The 21856-nt window shown below is 47.9% G+C and overlaps 2 protein-coding genes across 8 annotated transcripts in view; one reads left to right on the forward strand and one right to left on the reverse strand.

Annotated features, from left to right (window-relative positions):
- LOC135903397 (RNA-binding protein Musashi homolog Rbp6-like) overlaps nucleotides 1-21856 on the forward strand; it is a 1054134-nt gene that overhangs the window by 120853 nt on the left and 911425 nt on the right. The window lies entirely within an intron of this gene.
- LOC135903398 (uncharacterized) overlaps nucleotides 1-21856 on the reverse strand; it is a 267763-nt gene that overhangs the window by 40365 nt on the left and 205542 nt on the right. For 2 of the 3 annotated variants that reach the window (XR_010564785.1, XM_070534627.1), the window contains 2 exons: nucleotides 21148-21252; nucleotides 3330-3445 (listed from right to left, as the gene is read on the reverse strand). Coding sequence is in view for 1 of the 3 variants with exons in the window: in XM_070534627.1 (XP_070390728.1) it covers nucleotides 3330-3445; nucleotides 21148-21252 (221 nt within the window). In the remaining 2 variants the exon portion in view is untranslated. The remainder of the gene's footprint in view (nucleotides 1-3329; nucleotides 3446-21147; nucleotides 21253-21856) is intronic. The other variant, XR_010564784.1, reaches the window with a different exon arrangement.

Raw genomic sequence — 21856 nt, forward strand, 5'->3', positions numbered from 1 at the left:
GTTCCGTTGAAGCGCATTGGTGTTCCAGTTACTTTATGCTTCAGTGCATAAGCTAGCGGTTGCCTAAATAAGTAACTGGAACGCCAATGCCATTCGTCGAACACTTTTCAAAATTAATATCTCGGCACTGGTGTTGTCCAGAGTATTAGTCCCGAGTGGATGCGCCTTGCGAACTCAGGGGCTATAATTCGTAGATTGAAATATCTGGCGTATAGTATATAATTAGAAAGCTAATTAACGTCATTACGTCAATTATTCAGGTTAATATCTTGCTTTCTTGTAGAAGTAATGGCCGCTTCATTGGGTAATTTAGATCAAGGGTTCTAATTGTGGTATCTGCCATGGGCAATCTGCAAAAGTTTGGTCCAGCTAAAGAATAAGCACTCTGCATATCTATATATATATATATATATATATATATATATATATATATATATATATATATATATATATATATATACCGATATATACCGATATATCATATTAGCTACGGTGTCGGGCTATTTAGCACGAGGTCGTGGGATCGAATCCCGCCACGGCGGCCGCATTTAGATGGGGGCTAAATGCGAGAACACCCGTTTACTTAGATTAAAGTGCACGTTAAAGAACCCAACGCGGTCGCAATTTCCGGAGTCCTCCACTACGGCGTGCCTCATAATCAGAAAGCGCTTCTGGGATGTAAAACCCCATATGTATATACGTGAAGACGCGGGTTCCCATCTGCAGCGAGTTGTTTCTTCATCCACTTTGATTTCTATTAATTTCTCTTAATTCTTTGTTTCAATTAATTAGTAAAAGTAATTTCCCCTATGTTGTCGTTGGTGTCTCTTCTTATGATATGATTAATGAAAATGAGGCCCCTCGGTTAACCCTCTCTTCAGTTCCTTAAGAACTGGCGCCTCTTGGCCGTTATCCGATATTTTTCTTTCGTCGTGCAGGCGCCGGAACTTGACTGCCATGGCGAATAAATGCCCGAAGTGTTGCTCAAGCCCAAACACGCTGCGTCGCTCATCACGCACTATTGCAAGTGCGCTTGCAATTTTTTTACTCTTATTTTCCTGCTTTCATTAGCGTGGTATATTATGTGACTGGCGACGTCTTTGAATGCACTTTGGAGGCTACATCAACGAGCACTTTTCCGCATGAAGACGTCATGTATCGCGAAGGAGCGCAAAAACAAACAAGGCTCGAAATCTCTAACGAGAGCAAAACGGCGCTACGCGACTACGGGCCAGGAACGTAATAACTCCCGTTGATGGTACGCGGTCAATGTGCACTCGTGTAGACACGGTCCTTTCTTCGTCGCCAGCATTCGTCAAATGCTGTGCGTGAACGAGCAGAGGTGTGCGGGAGTGAATTTCGCGCCGAAGCGGCTCCCGCAATCCTCGCCGCATTCCGCGGACAGCGCACGCAGCGGTTGCTTCCGCGGCGCAGGTGCGCGCACGTCGGTTGCGGCGAGGCCTGCACGGCCACGCTGTGCGCGACGGGAAGGCCACGGGTAGCGTTCTCCCGAGATTCACGGTGTTCTTTCCACGAGCCTCGGAGTAACTAACGAGACAGACAACCTGGCAGTTCTCAAACCGCAGCTCTAGGGTTTCGGCACCCGTGTACGTATGCACGATTCAAGAATGTGCGACTACTCCGGCTGGCAGCCAGCGGGGTACTGAACATCTAATAAATTGAGCGATAGTAACGCGTGAAGCACCTAATCCGGCCGGGGTCAGACTACGCCTTGCATTACGGCGTCCCTCGTACCCCGTTAAACCTAGCAACTTATTTATTTTGACGCTCCCGCAACTGCTACACTGCGCTGTTTCTCGTTCGCCGTCCGTGTTATTGCTTTGGTGTAGGCCAATCGCGAACATGGCACGCCTGGAGGTGTGCCTCTCGTTCCTCCTCTCTTGTACGGCGGTGCCTGTGTCAAAGGCGCATCGTTCCTTGCAGCGCAAACGAGCAGCACGGTCGGTTACACGCGACTTGGAAGGCGGACAAGATGTAACAGAGAACTGAGTGTCAGGTGAGCGCTTTTTTCCGTTGCACCCGTCTGCGGGTTGCATTCTTCGAGGCATTATTGTTCCCGTCGTTGTAAGAGGTATCCGTGAAGGGGCCACACTGCGCGCATTGGGCGCGGCCAGCAGGAGCGCGCGCATCGCCAGGTCCGAGCCGCGCAAGCGACAACCGGCTCGCTGCACGCGTGTCGTCAACCCGGACGCGCCGGCTGGCGTGCGTTGCGTGCATATCGCAGCAGGCGACCCTCGGTGATTCCTCTCAGATGGCGGCGTCGTCTGCGCTTATCTTATCTCCCCGATTGCTCTGCCACTGCTCCACTCGGCAAACAAGGAACGGCCGCTTGGCCAACCGCCGATAAGAGGCTTCGCTACCCGCGGAGCGCGGCACGGTATACGATCCCTCTGGTCAGACGCTGTTCGCGCGTGCCGTAGCTGAGGGTCCCTGTAGACAGCAGAGACCATGGCTGCCTGCTGGCGTCAAGCGTGTTTTCTTTAGTGCCCTGGTTTCTCACGACACCTGCCAGTGGTACAGCGGTGTATAAGTTCCACAGGTCATCCCACTTTTTGCCAGTTGACACTGCCCTTTTGGATTCGGTGGAGCGCGAGCAATACCTCCGGTGCTGTGTATCAACAGGAACGGCACGGGGAAGAATATATTTAGCGGGATTATAATAAACATATTATGGGGTTTTACGTGCCGAAACCGTAGTGGAGGACTACGGGAATTTGGACCACCTGGGGTTCTTTAACGTTTAAAGTACACTGGTGTTTTCGCCCCCACCGAGATGCGGCCGCCGTGGCCGGGATTCGATCCCGCGACCATATCATAGCGACTGAGCAACCACGGCAGGTGGGATTATAACCGATCGCTGTGGTGGCGTTTTGGCAGAGATATATGATAATTTCACACCAGTTCTATCGAGATTTCCTTGCAGGCATTGATGCCATACACTCATAAACTACTTTTTTACTACCACTACTAAAACGTCAGCCTAATTTAGTAAAATCATGAAAACCTCGAAAAAGGCTTCTAAAAGAATCGTGTCCCCGCAAGGGCACTGCATATAGCTGCGCTCTGTAAGCTGCACAAGTGGCCACGGGTACACATATGCTGTCGCGAGCCGCAGGCTATGTATGCACGCTGTAATATCGCACAATTTCCGTTCTCCCTATGGCTTTAGAGCATGGACAGTTGTTACGGGTCAATGAGATTCTGAGCACTTCAACTGCTTATTAAATTGTTCTCGCAAACTTAGCATCAATCATGCTTGTATCATGCAGCGGCAGGCCCGTATTGTTAAGTTGAAGAGGAAGCTGTACTTTGTCGATTTTGTGCGCCTTTCTGCACATCATCCAGATTGTTTCCAAGGGTATGGACGTGTCCCGATGTCCCTTGAAAGATGGCCACGTGACCCGCTCATGAACTTCTTGCCAACCTAAAAGACGAGGCAAGAAGGAGACACATACACAGATAATATATGCGCACAGTAAATCGGGACTGTCGTCCCGATTGCTAGAAAGTGGCACATTTTCCAGCGTAACGTCTTCTGAACATTTTGCCCTCATTTAGTCATGTCTTAGCTAGAACATGAGATAAATAATTATACGATTGACGTTTTTAATTTTGAATTCTGTCTCTCTGCCAAGCGTTTTTCCTTCCTGCATGTCAATACCAAAGCATTAGCAATGAAGTTGACGGCGTTAGTGACTTTCTTGCCTCTTGTGCCGTATCATGTGACGTGATAATGGTCTCAGAAACTTTTATTCACAGAAATGAAGTACCATGTCTACATGGGTACCATTCTGAGCACTTATGCCGCGGCGTTAGGAAGCGAGGAGGTCTGGCTGTATGCTTTAAGGACACGCTTACATGTGAGAAGCCTTTCCCTCGTGAATGATGATGTCGAGTGTTTAGCTCTACGCACTGGCAAGATGCTAACAGTAGTGGTCTATAGACCACTCCTAGGAAAGAAGGAAAATCTTCGTTTCTTTGAGACGATGTTACGTCACAGTACTTTTCATTAGGCGATATTTGTCGTTATGGGCAACATGAACATTGACGTGAAATCATCGAACCCGTACTCTAGAGAATTTGGGACGATATTGTTTACGTATGCCTGTCAAAATTGCATAGCTATACCCACTGGAATCACAACACACAGTGAGTGCTGCGTTATCGGACGTCTGCATAACAAAACTCAGCGTAGACTGTATAAAACCGGGTGTTCTTCCGATATTACAGACCGTCTTTCTACTGACTATACTCGATATGAAAATGAGACTGATGATATTTTCGGCGAAACCTAAATAATAGCTCACGCGAAGTATTTGTTAACTTAGTTCAAGGCCATGACTGGAGCGTTATATTAGAGCAGAGCGATGTCGACTCTGCCTGTGATAGTTTTTTTTTTTGCATGATTCATAGCTGCTTTGACAACGCATTTCCGCTCAAGAAAATCGTGTTGCGGGAAAATAAAAAATACAGAAAACCATGGGTAAACAAAAGTTTGTATCAACGTATAAAAGTTAAGAATAAACTATACCGAGAATTCCTCAGTTGCCGGGATCCTCAAGCTTTTCTTGGATATAAAAAATTCCGAAATTCTCTGAACAATGATTTAAGAAAAGCTAAAAGTAACACAGCAAAATCTGAGAACATTTAAGGCAACCATAAGAACATATGGCAAATGATAAATCCGATAATGAATAGAAAGAAACACTGTGGTGATATAAAAGAAATGACCATAAATGGTAGGATTATTTGCGGTGAAGATCTGGCTAACTCAGTGAACGCCCATTTCATAAGTGCAGGCTCTTATGAAGACCCTAATGACACTGATTGTGATACAAATATTCCAGCTATACCCATATTAGAATGCACAATATTTATGCAACCAACATCTCATGCCGAATTCGAAGCGTCCATAAGGCTGCTGAATAGTAATGTCGCACCTGAAATTGACGAAAGCGGTTCGAGAGATTTAAAACAAGTATCTCACGTTATTTCGGGGTCTATTGCTCACGTTATTAAGCATGTGACACTCCTGCATTCCTTGGTGCGTGTGTTTCCTTTTGTTTCCTCTTTTCCCTGCGTGTGCACTTATACCTTTCTGTTTCCCGTTACCCCTTGCGCAGTGCCGGGTAGCAAACTGGATATCTATCTGCTGGTTAACCTCCCTGCCTTTCTCATCTCTCTCTCTGTGCTAACAACCGGTGTTTTCCAACAGAAACTTAAAATAGCACGAATAACAGCTATATTTAAAGGCGACCATAGAAATAATTTATCAAATTTCCAACCCATATCGGGCTCCCCATTTGGTCGAATATCTTTGAAAGTTCGATTAACGAAACGCTGATTTCTTTTTTTTTTGTTTGACAAACACAAAATTTTGTTTAGTAGCCAATATGGTTTTCAAAACACAGTTCAACTTAAAAAGCGTTATTCTGTATTAAAAATAGCTTGCAAACATAGACCAGTAAAGTAAGTTCACACTTGATTTATTTCTAGGCCTAAAGAAAGCCTTTTACTCAATAAAGTACGATATCCTATACCGGGGAAGCTGTCTAGATACGGGGTGCGGGGAGTTGCACCAGGGCTCATTAAAAAAAAAAACTACTTGAGTCAAAGGTATAAAATCGTGCAAATAAAAAGCACCTCATCGTCAAAGCTAAAGTTGACAAATAGGAGCTCCATGGGGGTCAATACTGAGACCGTTGTCATTCGTTGTTTACATTAATGACATTGTAACTATACCCAACTCTCCTGAATGTATTATGTATGCCGATGATACTAGCGGCTTTTTTAAGTTCACAGATTAAACAGATATGGAAACAAGGGCCAACACCTACATTGTGTTCCTCTCGGCCTTCCTCAGGCAAAATAGGCCCAGCTTAACATAGCGAAAACAAAGTATGTAATATTTCGTGTACTTAAAAAACCAAGTAGGTAAATAGTTTTAAATTTTTCAGGGCAACAGATAACCATGGTTAAAGAGCAAACGTTTCTTGGTTCCAAGAGCATCTCTCGTGGAATGTGCGTGTTAATAATTTAGCTACTGAGCTCTCCCGATCTCTTGGGTGCTTGTATAAAATTGCACACTTAACGCTTACCTGGCTGAAACAAAACATATATAATCCGCTGTTCTACTCTGTAGTATCGTACGGAATATTGGTGTGGGGCACGACAACGAAAACTAACTACAACAGTCTAATTATTTTACAAAAGAAGATATTGCGCATTTATGAAAACTATTGGGGACCATGTTATGAACTAAGCACATTACCATTAAATTTTACATATAAGATGCTTCAAGAAAACGACGTTTATGATTTTAAACTACTGCAGTACATACACAACGATGCACTATGTATACACGAAAACATTAATGAAGTTCCTTACGATAAGTGCCTTAAGATGAAACGAACACTAAAACATGGGCCAATTATGGTAAACAAACAACCATATACCAAGTACTAACAATCCTAAATAAGCAAGCTAGAAGAAAATACTGATTTCAGTATAGCTAGAAATGCACTGAAAAACCACGTAAGGGAATTGTTACTAACACAGTATTTCAGAGAGTGATTGTTGTAACATAGATATGTCACAATTGTCGTTTTTTTACGTGCGTACATGTATGTTCATTCTCATATGATGCATATGAGTTTACTATTGTTATTTACACGAGCAACCTCTAATTTACTGTTCATGGACATAATGTTTTTCTTTGCATTTCATTGGTTTTGTTGTTTTTTTACAACATATCAACGTTTATTATCTCACCGTCTATTTTAAGAATCAACTGGAACATAATAATTTATCAAATTGCTGTAAGCTTGGCATCGATACCGATAACGTTCACAAAATTCCGCAACTGCAGATAGGAACACGCCATCTTCCGTCAGAAGGATTGCCGCATCAACGCATAGTGCCACCAAGTCAGATAAAAAGAAAGCAAACAAAGCGGAAAGGCTCGCCCGTCCTGAAGAATGGCCTGAGCTACCGAGGGCACAACTCCCTGCTAAGTTACCTCAAAACGCACCGACTTCGATGGCTTCGGCAACTCTTAAAGCGACGCTGGCTGGTAATCTCCAGGTCATCAACATTCTGCGGTCGCTCATGAATGCCATTCGTGTTATACTTACCAACATGAAATCTTCGTCTGCGCAAAGCGCGCTACAGGGGCTGGACACATTGAGTCCTGTACTTGCAGCTCTTCGTTGAAATCATGGTTCTCCAGAAGCCGTCGTTTTGTGACGAAGTCCGGAACGCGTCGATATTTCAGTGGAACGCCAGAGGACTTTAGTTACGCATGTCAGACTTTCGACAGTTTGTGTTCATGAATAAGTTCCCCTTCATCGTCATTGCGAGTCACTATCAGATAACATCAGATTATCCGGGTATGAGTGTTTCATGTCCGCCACCCGCGGAGAATGCAGCAAGATCATCGTATTCATACGAGGTGATCTTACGTATGTCCGACATTGGAGAAAGGCAAGCTCACTGTCACAGTAGTTGGAGCCTACATATCGCCCTCAAGTCGGCTGGACTACGAGCGGTTACGGCGAATCAGGACAGCGATTCCGCAGCCGTTGGTGATGACTGGAGATTTTAATGTCCAGCACCATCTCTGAGGAAGTTATAAGATAAACTCGAGAGGCAGAAGATTAGTGTCATTTGCTTCCGAATAAGAACTGTGCTTCTTAAATGATGGAAGCCCCACCTTTCTGCGTGGAACTGTCTACTGTAGCTGCCTGGACCTCACCTTTGTTTCACGCTCCTTCACTAGAAAGGTCAGGTGGTTCCCGGATATCGAAACGCGTGGAAGTGACCACTTACCCACTTATCTTAGGATTGAACGGTTGACGGGCTGCAAGTTAGTCGGCGTCACGCAATGTATCGACCGGCCAATGTTCAAATCAATTGTCGAAGGCGGCTGTCGTGATGATTGGTCCTCTAGCCTAGAGGAAATCATCAAGGGTGTCTTAGAGACTGCCATACATTCGATTCCGAGAACATACACACGCACCGAATACGGCATTCAGCTGGAGAAGCTTCTTGCAATTCGTCGCCGTGCAGAGCGAAGATACAGGCGCCCGAAGCCTTTACATGACTTGAGGTTGGTCAGAAGAACTCAAAAGAAAATTCAGCGTCGCATGGACAAACTTGCATCGCAAAGATGAATGTCATTCTGCGAGTATTTGGATCCACGAAAACCCGTGTCTCACATATGGAGAACTGTTTGTGGTCTCCGTGGAACCTCTCAGCAGCGCCACCCGTTTAAATCCTTGGCCATTCACCATCAATGCAGCGACATTGACGTCGCTGAAGATTTCTGCAGGAGGATTGCTGGTGAAACTAGTTCCGCTGCAACGTTGACGCTCCACCACTCACCGATTTCACGCGACCCCCGCATGGACAGTCCTTTCACCTTAGAAGAACTCGAAGCTGCACTTGCCTTGTGCAAGCGTTCATCTTAACCACGACCCGACGGTATAACCTACCGTGCCTTATGTAACCTTGGCGAAGAGGCTCGGAAAGTGCTCCTGCTCTTTTTCAACAGCTCCTGGCGGACAGGTACGCTTCCCCAGGAATGGAAGACCAGTCGCCTAATTCGCCTGCTCAAGCCTGGTAAGTCGCCTGTAGACATTGTATCATACCGAACATTTGCGCTTGCTAGTTGCGTCGGAAAACTAACGGAGGGGATGGTTCTAGCGCGGTTAGAAGGGTACCTCGAACATTACCAGGTATATCCAGATGCAGTGGCCGGATTCAGGCGTGGCCGTTTTTCCACAGACAACGTTATCGACTTGGTGACTTACGTCGAGCACCAGAAGTCCTACAAAAGATTATCTGCTGCTCTGTCTCCATGGATGTTAAAGGAGCGTATGATAACGTAACGCACGAAGCGGTTTTCAACGTGTTAGAGGCAGTAGGACTTGGCGACAAGGTCTATTTCTGGATAAGTAGCTATCTACATAAGAAATTCTTTTTCGTACTTACCGAGGATGGCCCGACCTCCCAGCATTACAGTAACCGTGGGAAGCCTCAGGGCGAAGTACTGAGCCCAACGCTCTTCACTCATTGGACTCGCCGACATCCTGCCACGCCCCGTTACACTCTCCATCTATGCCGACGGCATTCGCATTTGGACGTCGGGTGTGACGCGACTGCCGCTCCGTGCGCGGCTTCAGAAGGCAGCTACTTTAACATCATCCTACCTTCGAGAACAAGGACTTCATATATCATGTGAAAAGTGTGCAGTGGTGGCGTTTACCAGGAAACCGATGTCTCCATACGTGATAACCGTCGAAGAGCAGCTGATCTCGTACAGCAGGAGTCACAGATTTTTGGGGGTTCTCATTGACAGAAATCTCCTCATGTGAATTATGTGAGAAAACGCCTGACAGGAATTTGCCATATGTTTAAGTTCCTAGAAGGAAAGACCTGGCGAGTGCCAATACAATCTATGCTGCAACTGTACAGGGTCCTCTTTATTGGATTCCTGCGGTACAGCCTACCGGTCATGTCCAACACCTGCAGAAGTAACCTGAATATAATCCAAAGCATCCAAGCCCAAGCCCTCAAGATATACCTTGGTCTACCGCGGAGTGCGTCAACGACTGAAGTCATTGCATTCGCTCAGGATTCTACTCTTAGAACGCACATTACCATTGAAACAATGCGCGTGCACATAAGACACTTCGCCCGGACCCCTACCCACGACCTCGCAACTCTCCCAGTAGATAGGCCTCACACGACATTCAGTGCACTGTGCCGCTCTCAGGTCAGCGGCAAGATCTTCCATTCATCCGTGGTGTGTGCGCCGTACTCAAGTAAACCTTACAATCCGAGGACTTCAGAAAAAGTTGGACTTGCCGTCATCAGCACTCAAATAACTAACTTTACTTCTCTTGTACGAGGAATACGGCGACTAAGCTCACGTCTGTACTGATAGATCAACTACATCAACCAGTTCCGGCGGCGCTGTAGTTATACCAACAATGAGAATAACCGAGTGGTTCAAGACTTCCCATGTCACTACGGCTACAGCTGCAGAGCTCGCAGTTCTCCGCGACGCGCTGCAGGTGATAAATGCTGAAAGTCCTCGAAATTGGGCCGTCTTCTGCGATTCAAGGCCGGTCTTGCAATGTGTGCAGTCGCTTCTCCGACATGGAACTCACGATCAGCTCACGTGCGAAATCGCGGAACTTGTCCATCACTTAAGAGAAAAAGGCCATGATATCTATTTTCAATGAATACGAGGTCATTGCGGTATCATAGGAAATGATGACGCAGATAAGGCAGCTCGGACTTCAAACCAAGAAGACCGCTGCGTTCCCATTCCTTTCTCAAGGACCGACGCCGCGAGACAACTTCGCATTCTAGGACTCACGATCTTCGAGTGGAATACCGCACATACGCGGCGCACAAGACTGCAGAGACTATACCCGTCACTGCAACTCATACCTCCGGCCGGTCTGCACAGACGCGAAGCGTCTCTTTTGTGGCGGTTGTGGCTTGACGTTGCCTTGACGAATGCCTACTCAGCACTAATTGGGAATGACTTACATTCCTGCATGGGATGTTTGCGGATGCGATTGATGCCATTGTCCTCAATTTCAAACACAAAGACAATCTTTGTCCAACACATTGAGGAAATTAGATGATCGACCTCTGAGTGAAAAGACAGTGCGAGAGCACCGTCTCCACCGATCATCGGCTCAGAAGGCAGTGAAGGCACTTTTATGCTTTCTCAGGACTTCTGGTTTACGCGAGCGTCTTTAACTCAAGTGCTGTCCGTACACGTATCAACACCTTCTCTCTCCCTTCTCTCGCTTCCCCTTCTCCCTTCCCCCAGCGTAGGGTAGCCAACCAGACTGTGGACTGGTTAACATCCCTGCCTTCCTATATATTCGTCTCTCCCTCCCTCCCTCAATTCCTCCCCCGCCCCCCCTGTCTCTCTCTTTGTCGTCTCATGCTGGTCTCAGTTAACATTTCGGTGTTGCAACCGCGCTTCCCCGTTTCAGGATAATTTCGCGGTGTTTCTCGCCATTATAGCAAACACTGCAGCATACAAAGACGAAACTGCAGGTAATTAGTAGCAAGTGCTTACGCATCATGCAGATAACTCCGACAGGAAATTCAGCATGCGATCATTTTGTCTTCACCTTTGAAGTAAGCGCGTGCACAAGTTTAAGTCGTACGTGTGACTGAAGAAGGCCGATGGCGAGCCTGAGCGCCAACAGGGTACGGAAGGCAGGCGCGCCAACAGCGACTCAAGTAGACCTGCTTGTGTAGACCGTCGACCTATGGACACATGGTTTACGGGCCTACAGGGTAGACTTTATGATTGCCGCGTGCTACCTTCGTACAGTGTACTTTGTGCTCCCATCTACTTATCTTTCTCTCTGCTAATAGCCCCCGTGCTGGGCAGACAACCAGAAGCACTTGTGGTTAAATTCGCTGCGTTTAGAAATGAACATCTTGCCCGCAAATAAACAGGCGAAGTGGGGTTTTCTCTGTGGTGTTCATCTTGTGCTTTATTTCTGGGCATGTTCACCATCTAGCCGAATACCGCGTCGCTTTGGACAACAGTCCCTGCGTTTATATTCATGTATGTGTATTTCCGTGTTTATCAGACCTGTAAACATTGCACACACATACTAAAGAAGCAGCCGATCGCCATTGCAATTACTTCATTCAAACATTTATTCTATTATAGGGACCGATTACTGCTCCACAAAAATAATTGAGGAATTACTCAAACGTAGTCGATTACGTTAACGTCACCTTCCTTTAGACGTCTGTTAACATTGCAGAGTTACAGTAAATAGAACGAGCTGTACGGGCTATTTCAGTGCGCCATCTGCAGCCCTTGACACGTTGTTTATCTTCAGTAACAAGTGATTTTCAAAATTTTCGTCTGTCATCATCTCCCGCTACTTTCATGTGAAGACGCGAGCAGCGAGACTGCAAACTCGTTCGCTGGGCGCGCTGGACAGAAGAGCGGTGTTGTAACGTGCGAGCACCGTGCGCACAAGATGGCGGTCACCGAAGACGCTCCTGGTGTAGGGGCATGGAAATCTGAAGGAAGACCACCCGCACGTGAATTCCTGGCGTCAGTGTCTGAAACGATCGTCGGGCCAGAGCACCACCAATCATCTGGGGGAGGGCCGGTCTGAATGTGCGCTCCCACGGGGAAGCTGCATTGCGCAATCGCCCTTCCCACTTAATTCAACTGCTCAAAGCTGATTCGCCTGTTACAGCTGGTCTCGTCATTAAAGTGTCTGGTTACGTGTAACTGATTACTGAAAAAAGTAAACGAATTACAGCGAGCGTTACAGAGTAACGAAAATAATCGGTCAATCACAAAACTACCAATAAATCTAATTGATTAAAAGTAATTAATTAGACGTAATTCGTTACGTACAAGCGTGGTGTTTGTATTCACGCGTGCCTTCCATGCCGTTAATCCCACCTCCCAGCTCTCTCAGCTTTCAGTAGTTCTAAAGAGACCCGCAGTTGGTCGGAAGACGCCAAGGCATCCTCAAGGCCTTTTGCCGTTAAGCGTTTGAGTCACTCCTTCGAATCTCGCGATAAGAAAGGGGGTCATATAAGCAATATTTTCGCTGTATGATTATGATGTGAACTTTCATTTGTGATGCGTTTAATTCTTCTCGTGTTGTTCTACCTAGCCGGCGACGAGCATACATAATGGAGTTGACTGCATTTTCAAGGGTACTCATAGGTGTTATAACCACGACAGGCTGTCGGTTGAGAATAACGCCAGAAAAGCCTGCTTTGCCTCACTGTCATCAGTCTTTTCAAGGACAAGGTGAAATAAATTCGGGCGTCTTATGATTTCTCTCAAAGCTTTGACGCCATCACGAACCTCCGCACCCGAGGGCTGTATGCGAAAAAGATGTGCGTCGACCTCGCAGTGCAAGGAAATGCGAAAATAAACTTGCGAGGAGCTCAAGAACAAACGAAAATCTCGTCCACCGGAGATTCAGTGGTTTCTTCAAGACGTGCGCAGTTGGGCGCTTCTATTTCTTTGTCTTATCTCTCGGGCAACGCTCGTTGTTCGAGTCGTGGCCGTAGGGATAAAGTGAGCTGATAACCTTGGCGGTGCTATCTGCACTGTTTGCTCGCCTGCAGCACTTGAACGACGTCAAGTGGCTTCGTATGGCGGTCGTGCTACTCTGCGATTCCGCGTTCGATGAGCTCTCAAGTAGCGCGCAACATTATTCGGCGTAACAAGGCTTACGGTTGATGCAACTGAGGACCTTGATTACTAAACAAGGCAGTGTCGCATCAGTGGCGTGCGATGTGAATAGACCGACCTTCACCTTTGAATTATGGATGTATTTGCTGGGCAACGCTTTCTATAATGTTCGCATGGCCTTCTCGACGCTTACTCGGGTCTTACGACGTGGGCCGACAACAGAAATAGTTTTCCTTGTGCCAGTCTCTCGCACAGTGTCAGCGGCCACGCTTTGGCTAAATTTATCGCTAAGATTCATCGCGTGACTCGCTAACCAAGACTTTGTATTGTCAGGAACGGTCAGCTGAATTCCATCTGGTAAGGATTGTGGCGACTGTCCCGAATCATGCTTGCTGCCGCGTCGCTCCATGGGCGCCGTGCGTCCCACCTAACCTGGTCGACCTGCATTATTTATCTCAAGGGAAACCGTGGATGGCACGTGAACGGACAGCGCTGCGTGCGGCCCAAACCGGAAAAAGTCGAGGCCGGCGCTTTGTGTGTCTGTCGTCGTTGTCACCACCGTGTACCACGACCGACATCCGGCTCTTGGGCGTGCGTCTGTCTGTTTGCCCGGAGCCAAGTAGTAAGGCAGAAAGAGATAATATTACGCAGCTTCTACGCTGTGTTAGGGCGTGTGTTAATGCAAAGCTTTCCCCGCGCATCGCACGTGATGATGTAACTTTTCTGCTTGTGTGTACTTCCGTTGTTATGACGTTTAACACGAGGTACCGAGTTTACCTGGCGTTATCACGCTGAAAGCATGGAAATTCGGACGACTGTAGCAGTAAAGCTGATGAAAAGAAAGAAAAGCAGCGAACTCAACTTATACACGGATTTACCGGCGCTGCGTCATCAACGGGGATAGGCGAAGGTTAGTGCCATCGAGAGGAAGCCAACGGCGATGCCGCGCCTGTTCAGATACGCGCAGCAACTCTCTCACAAGACAACCGACCTGGATGAAATATGCTGTATTTTGGAGAGAAAGTTAAATTACAGTGACCACAGGAAGGGGAAGTTTGATTTAGTGCCTAAAACGTGTTTAGAAAGATCCCCGAAAATTGTTATGTTTCAGAATAACTACAGCACTATGCTTGCAACTCTGCTACTGTGCACCAAAAACAGATATCGCTGTTCTGTAAATTGCATCCGTTAGAGAATCTATATGCGGACGAATCTGACATAACACTTTACAGCCTACGTGAAACTGTCACAGTGTTAGGGAGGATTTTGCGAAAGTCTTACTTACGCATTAGTGATAAATTTTAGAGCGGCGTACTATACACCAATTTAGTCCGCTTTGCATGTTTTGTTAGGTGCAGTTTGCAGAAATTGTGATATCTGCTCTAATTGCTGAGTTACAGAGTTGTAAACCTCTTAGCTGAGTTTCTTGCGATATTGCGATTTTCAACAATATTATAAAAAAGGATGACTGCGTAAATAAACAAATTTGCTTTCTGGAATCACTATAGATTTTCGCTTTTCCTTTTACATGCAACAAAATTAATGAAGGTCAATGTGATATGGTTGCCGAGAACAATAATTTTTTTCGTTCCCATCTATTTAGCTACGCTCTAAGAAAAAAAGGACTAAAAGGGGTAGGGAGGTTAGTCCTTTTGGGGACTAACTGATTTGCCACAACCATTAGTCCTTTTGGGGACGAACTGACATGGGATGAACTGTTACTCCCCATGCGCTTACTCCTTCGGGGACTAACAGTTGCCCCTGCCCAATGGTCGTAAAGGAAGTAACTGTAATTCGTTCCGATGCTCCGCAAAGGTGGAATTAATTAAATTAGGCATTTATACCCTAATAAAAAATTAGTTAGCTGAAAAAAAATGTACCCGAGTAGGATTCGAACTCACGTCCTCTCGGTCACAAGTCAGGTACTCTAACCAGTTCACCACGCCGCTTTTTTTTCTTTATTCACAAAATGACATACATACATAGAAACACGTTGGCCTATTTGGACCAACGTGACAAGCTAAAATTTCTTGAAATTCACTAATTCATCAAGAATACCCAACCAGTCAGGCGGATCTGCCTGTACACGATATATCTCACGTATGAAAATAATGCTTTCAACAAAATTTTCTCGTGCTGGGCGCGCATTCACATCGGCGTGCGTTACCGCCATCCGTGTCTTCCAAAGACTATGGAGGCCAAGGAGCATTATCATGTCATACGGAAAGCCCTGATGGCTGTCTACCGGCAGGAAACGTATACCCTGTGCTGTTATCGGCAGTTCCTTTTTAAGAGTTCTTTCATGCTTAACCTTGTCTAAATATCCCTTCTTGACAAGCAAGCGGCGTGGTGAAGTTACTGTGCGCTATGTAACTTCACCACGCCGCTTGCTTGTCAAGAAGGGATATTTAGACAAGGTTAAGCATGGGAACGCAAGTGCGGCAATATAAAAGTGACTCCGTATTTTGTGCAAGCTATGCAGTGAGAGTCTAACGTTGAGTGTACTTGCAACCATAAGCGACTGCGAAAAGAAATCAGCCCGAGTATTTTTAGGGCGATATAAACTGAGGCACTACGCCATGTATACGTGAGGCGAGCTCGAACGGGGCACCGAAGACGACAGATAAGGGCAATTTCTCTGTCGCTTAGCTTGTGCCGTTTGAGCTACACATCGCTTCAGTTCGCAACCTCCTTGGAACGGAAGGAACTTAAATACTGTTGACCAAGAAAATCTAGCCGTCTATCAATGACTTGCGCGTTTAATGTGTATCGCTCACTTATGGGGTGCGCACGAAGGGCATGCTTCTTCACATTCCAGTTTTAAGTTTCACGTAATTTTCTCACGAAGAGGCAAGGTGCTGCTTTGCATGTAGTTCGATAGACAATGCACGAACTTCGAACCATTCACGATTTATAGACAATACCGTTTTCGCCGCATCGCTCCATGACACGGACGAAAACAGCGAAGTGCCTGGGGAGTAACTGTTGCCGTTCGTCCTCCCATTGCTCTCTTTCCGAGCAGGGACTAAACACTTACTCTCCGAAATTTGCACACGGCGCGCACATTCATGCAGTTAGTCCTGTGAGGGACGAAAGCGCCCTTTTTAGGACTAACGGCGCAGTTACTCCCGTTTCCCCCGGGATTTTTCTTAGAGTGTAGGAGCTCCTGAATTGAATATTTCTTTTAGGGCAAGTTTCTATGAAACGACAGATGAGGCAGCCAGAACGGCTTTATTTACTGAAGAATAAAAACAGGTACAAGTAGAACTAAAAATTTGATTAAAATTATGGGGTTTTATGTGCCAAAACCACTTTCTGATTATGAGGCGCGCCGTAGTGAGGGACTCCGGAAATTTTGACCACCTGGGGTTCTTTAACGTGCACCTAAATCTAAGTACACGGGTGTTCTCGCATTTCGCCCCCATCGAAATGCGGCCGCCGTGGCCGGGATTCGATCCCGCGACCTTGTGCTCAGCAGCCCAACACCATAGCCACTGAGCAACCACGGCGGGTCAAGTAGAACTCTTGAATGTGTTGGTGGTAGTAGCGTACTGCGAGCTACACCGGGAGGGTTTAGCATTGCGATCGAGGGTGGCAATTGACTGTTCTGCCTGGGCCTCTCCAGCAGTGGGGTATTTACCACACGCCACGAAAGTATTCTAGAAGAGGTAAGTGGAAGGGGTGAAGTGCGTGCCATCGCAGGCCCTTTTGGAAGCAGTAGTGACCATGGTCCATGCGCTGATTAAGCCACTCTATTTTGCTTTATGGGCGTTCTTATTTCACGTTGCATTAAATCCTAGAGAGACGCCGCGGAAGCTTTCGATTCTAGTCTTGGATGCGGTTGCGCCATGGCAGATTGTCCAAGGTTCGCGGGGAACAACACTTGAGGATGCTGTTCTGTACATGGTGCCAAATTCCGCCACGTTGATTGGCCCAGAGGGCCGGTACACTGCGTCTCTGATTGGCTCGAATTGCCGCCATTACAAAATCTGGCAATACGGCGGACAGTTCCCAAATAGCCCTCGAGATGGCGTAGAACGCGTGGCCACTGCCCCCGTACCGTTGGGCGATGTTAGGCCTAGCGGGAATCGTGCTACTGCCGCCGCGCAGCTCCTGCGTCGACACCAACAGGTGAGCAGAGCACGTGGCACATGCTCGCGCTCTCTCCTGGCCAACGGCTCGCGCCCTCCGCGCTCCGCAGCAGCCAGCGCGGCGGCGCCGCCTGAAACGGCGCCAGCCCGTGCGACTCGGCGCGGCCCTGCAAGAGGCAGGTCGACGACGCGGCGGCTCGGCGCAGTCACCGCGAGCTGCAGCCGCTGCCTGCGCAACCAAGGCTTCGCACGCCGCTCGACCGACGCGGCTCGGGAGCGTGCCTTTTCATTGCCATTTCTTCGCGAGCTGGCTAACTTCTGCGTGATCCACTGGGGACCACACGTTCCATTGCTTTCACTAAACAGGAGGTCAGTGAAATTGGCCTCTGGTTTTCCAGATTGAATTCTTTCCCCTTTGTTCCAAGAAGCACAAAAACATATCCTGCAACCAGCACGAAAGAACATAGAACAAACAGTCAATAAATATTACCAGCAAGATAGCTTAGCGCTAGCACACAAAGTGTAGTAATGACACAACGCAAGAACAAGCGTTCTATACAGTCAACGCGGGAAGAGTTGGACGTTGACTAGTGGCGGTGAAGCGACAACGGAAGAGGCGTTTGTCTGGGCCAAAATGTCGGTGGGGTTGGGTGACGAGTTCGGGCGACCAGAGCGCAGCAGCTGTGGCATGGAACGGGCACGCAGGCCAGTGGGCGTTCATGTGGAAGCGGCGATCTGGCCAGGCAGCCGTGCGCAGAGCTCGGACTCGTAGCCGGCCAACTGCTCTGCCTACGGGAGTCCGCCGGCCTCCGCCAGAGGTTTGTGGTGTGACCTGGTTGTGCCGCACAGGAACCAGGAGGCCCCGCGGTCGGGTCAAGTGCTGGTGGCTCGGGTCCGGAACCCGACAGCCCTGCCTCCCGGTCCGGTGGCCGACCTTCGGCCTGCGTCGCCTCCTGGAACTCTTCTGCCAACGTGTCTCGCTTTCTCTCCTTCTCTGGCCCATTTGTCTCTTCCGGATTGGTGGCCCTCGGAGCCCCGTGTTCACCGGCGATAGGCCACTGGGAGCTCCGCGGGTTTCGCTGACTCGATCACTTTATTTTCTTGCACCGCACGTTCTCCTGCTCGATGCTGTTCGTCTTCTTTCACCTAGCACGGGCTTCGCTTCCGCGCGCGCACTCTTTGTCGTCCTCTCGCAACCGCGGCGTCCCTCGTACTGCACATGTCACAAAGAGGAGCTTTTCCTGACCCACATATTTCATGCCGTCGAGGAACCAAACCTGGCGAACGAAGTCGCAGTGGCGCACTGTGACATGCACGTGCACGGCAGCGCCGGAGCAGCGACTGATCCTGGGCAGTGCTTCTGCAAGCTTATCGCTTTGGTAGCATGGCTGAGGTCGGTTTGTCTTGGGAAGTGGAGCTCCTCATATATAATGCCCGTGCAAATGATGAAGCACGAGTGATGAAAGGGGGGTCACGCCATTTTGATGTTTCCTATACAGCCGAGCATATTTCCTGCGTCGCTCTTATAATCCGTTGTCCCAACTTTCTCGAGGCCAGACCTTGCGCGCGTAGGGTAAGTTTTGCGCTTTGTCAAGGACGTGTTAAAGTTTTACAGTATACGGTCACATAATATAGTTAGCTTTGGCTGTAAGATACGTCTCCTGCAAACTCACACACCGAAGCTTTCCAGTAAAAAACTCAGCGGTTGTGGCTCCGATGGGGATGTACTGCACTTCTTTGGAACCGCGACCGTTTGCTCCCCAATCTAAATGGATTTCTTGTTTCGCCGCCGCATAAGCGCTGAGATAAGCACAGAAAATGATCCGAATCGCTCCCTATCGATTTTCTCTGTACCTCTACGAACGGAGGCTCCGAATTTATGCGTCGCGTAGTTCAATTATTTTCCCTTCCCGTCCTGTCTCCCTGTTGGGTACACGGAGCTGCCTTACGTTCCGGACTGTACGTGTTTTTTTTTCTCTTTTCCGTCTCCGCTATTTGACCGTCGCGCGCTGCCGAGGCAGGCCAGAGCACACAGGTCGCGAGGCCTTTCTTGTGAGCGCCTCACGAGAGCTGAAATTGTTTGGACGAGAGGGGAACTAAAGGAAGCAGCGAGCCAAGTTGCGCTTCGTAAACGGGTGCGCACAAAGATAGAGAAATGGTGCACAGCTCCGCTGACTGAAGGAGAACACAGATGGCGGAAGCAACGGGACAGCACGACATAAAACAACATTGCGGAGCGAACTGAGGATATCAACCTTCAGCTTCGTCGAGATGGAGAGAATCAATTTATTGTGCGCCTTTATCTCCTCTTATGCTGGCCGTATTCTCTTGGAATTTGTTTCCTTCCTTCCCCCCTTCTTCGAGATACTTTGCCAGCGAACACGTTTTCTTGGCTCAGCGTCGGTATTTCTTGGCTTCTTTTCATTCTCGGAGTACCGTGGCAGAACTAAGCCTGCTTTAGAATATGGGCTACTTCTCCAGGAGAAACGGAAGGCCTATACCACAAATACACGCGCACACACAAAGCGAGAAAGAGAAAAAAAGCGAGCCAGGTGCACTGACTGCTGCGGCATCTTCGACAAACCCGGCAAGGAAAGACACGTGGCTTGAAGTCGAAGGGGGAGGGGGGGGGGACAGTCCTGCAACGCTGGGCAGTCCTGCGACACTCGGTATCGAAGCGCTTCCTGCGGCATCTTTCCGGTTTGCCGCCACATTTATTTATCAGCCGTTTTCGATTCTCTTTCGTGCTTTTTGTACCGCTGATTTTTGGGAACGATCCGTTTGTTGTCAATCTCGCGGGGTTCAGCCGATGCACTCTCAATGCGTCGTCGCTACAGCCAAGAGGAGGCGCTGCCACAGCTAATGAAAGACCGTTGTTGGTGTACCTGAACGCGGGCGCACTTGTCGACGCGCTCACTCCATCGACGGCGTTGGGCGCGTTGCAAGAGCGTCACTCGGAGGAATAACGCAGGCTGCCTGTACGATGAAAAACGTGCCTAGGATGTGACTTGATCACGGGCCAAGTCGCCTGAGGTACACTGACGAGACGAAGAGTTCCACGTGCCCGTGATGGATAGCACAGCGAAAGTTAAATGTTTCCCAATGTTCGAGGAAGTGTCACGTCATAGTGTTATCCGAAGTGCGTCTAAGGGGCTCGAAAAATGAAGGCGTGTATTCTAAGAATGAAAGGAAGCCTGTCACTGGGGCTTCCTCTTCTTTTCTCTGTACTTGTCACTATTCGAATGTTTGAATTGTGACCGATGCTTTGAAGATAACGCTTTCGCGCCGTTATCATCATCATCATCATCATCATCATCATCATCATCATCATCATTATTATTATTATTATTATTATTATTATTATTATTATTATTATTATTATTATTATTATTATTATTATTATTTATGGAAACACACAAACATAAAAAGGAAACAGGCAGGGAGCAAGCTGACAAGTGCCACCGAGAGGGGCGCAGCGCCTGCTTACTCTTTGGGCCGGAGGGAATGAAAAGAGAAGAGGAGAAGAAGATAGGAAGCGAATAAATAGGAAATGAAATACGAAATAAACAAATGACAGAGACACGGACAAAAGAAAGTAGGAACGTGAAAGAAAATAATGTCTATAAACGGGAAGCTAAATGAGTTTTCTGCATGAAACCTAGCAAGGTGAACGCAATGCGTTCACTTAGCGATAGTGAACGCAATGTAACTTTCGGGCGGACTGCTGTGCAGGGGACGCTGCGCAGCGTTTTCAGGTTTGGTGTCCCCTGGTGGGCGCTGTTTGCTCCCCACGTTATATGCACCAGCACACACGCTCACCTAGTCGCGTTGTCGACGACCGGAGGTGAGGGTAGCTGCGGACGACGGGAAGCTTACGCTGTGAGCCCCGCTCGAAAGAAGTTTCCATACAAGAATGGGGAGCGTCTGAAAAAGAAAATAAAAAGTCACATTTGCGTAAAGTGGAGCGTTTGATTCAGAAAGGGAGTCACGTTTACGATAGCTCGCAAAGGAAGGACGCCGTATACTATACTAGCGCCTGTTCGGTTTTCCCTTTGCGCCACTCTGGCGGTGACCCACTCTTTCACGTCATCTGCGTGTTCTGCTTTGTTAGCGCTTTTCTCCGGTGTAAGCTTGAATGATACATTGTCAGTGATCCGGTCTCTCTTTTCTTTTTTTCACTTGTCTCTGTACGAGAGCCAGCGACAGGCCGTCTGCACTCAGCCTTGAATGTCGAACGGCCGACCGGCAACCGCTCATTTCCAGTTGGCGTCGCACGCGTGAGCGAAATGTCGGGGACGCCCTGCAAAACAAACAACATGACGCACGGACAACTCGGGACGCTTGCTCCTATAGACAATCTTGTGTTTCCTTCATGGGCGCCGCCATCTTGTGCTGTTACACGAACAATTTTTATGTTTTATTAGAAGTAAAGTGACGTAACATGGTGGCGAAACGCTGAACGCATTTATGCAACTATATTCATGCTTGCCAACTGGCTGCAGTAACGTACACTTCGCCGTTAAAGACA

The sequence above is a fragment of the Dermacentor albipictus genome, chromosome 2 (genome assembly GCF_038994185.2).
Source record: "Dermacentor albipictus isolate Rhodes 1998 colony chromosome 2, USDA_Dalb.pri_finalv2, whole genome shotgun sequence".
Lineage (NCBI taxonomy): Eukaryota > Metazoa > Arthropoda > Arachnida > Ixodida > Ixodidae > Dermacentor > Dermacentor albipictus.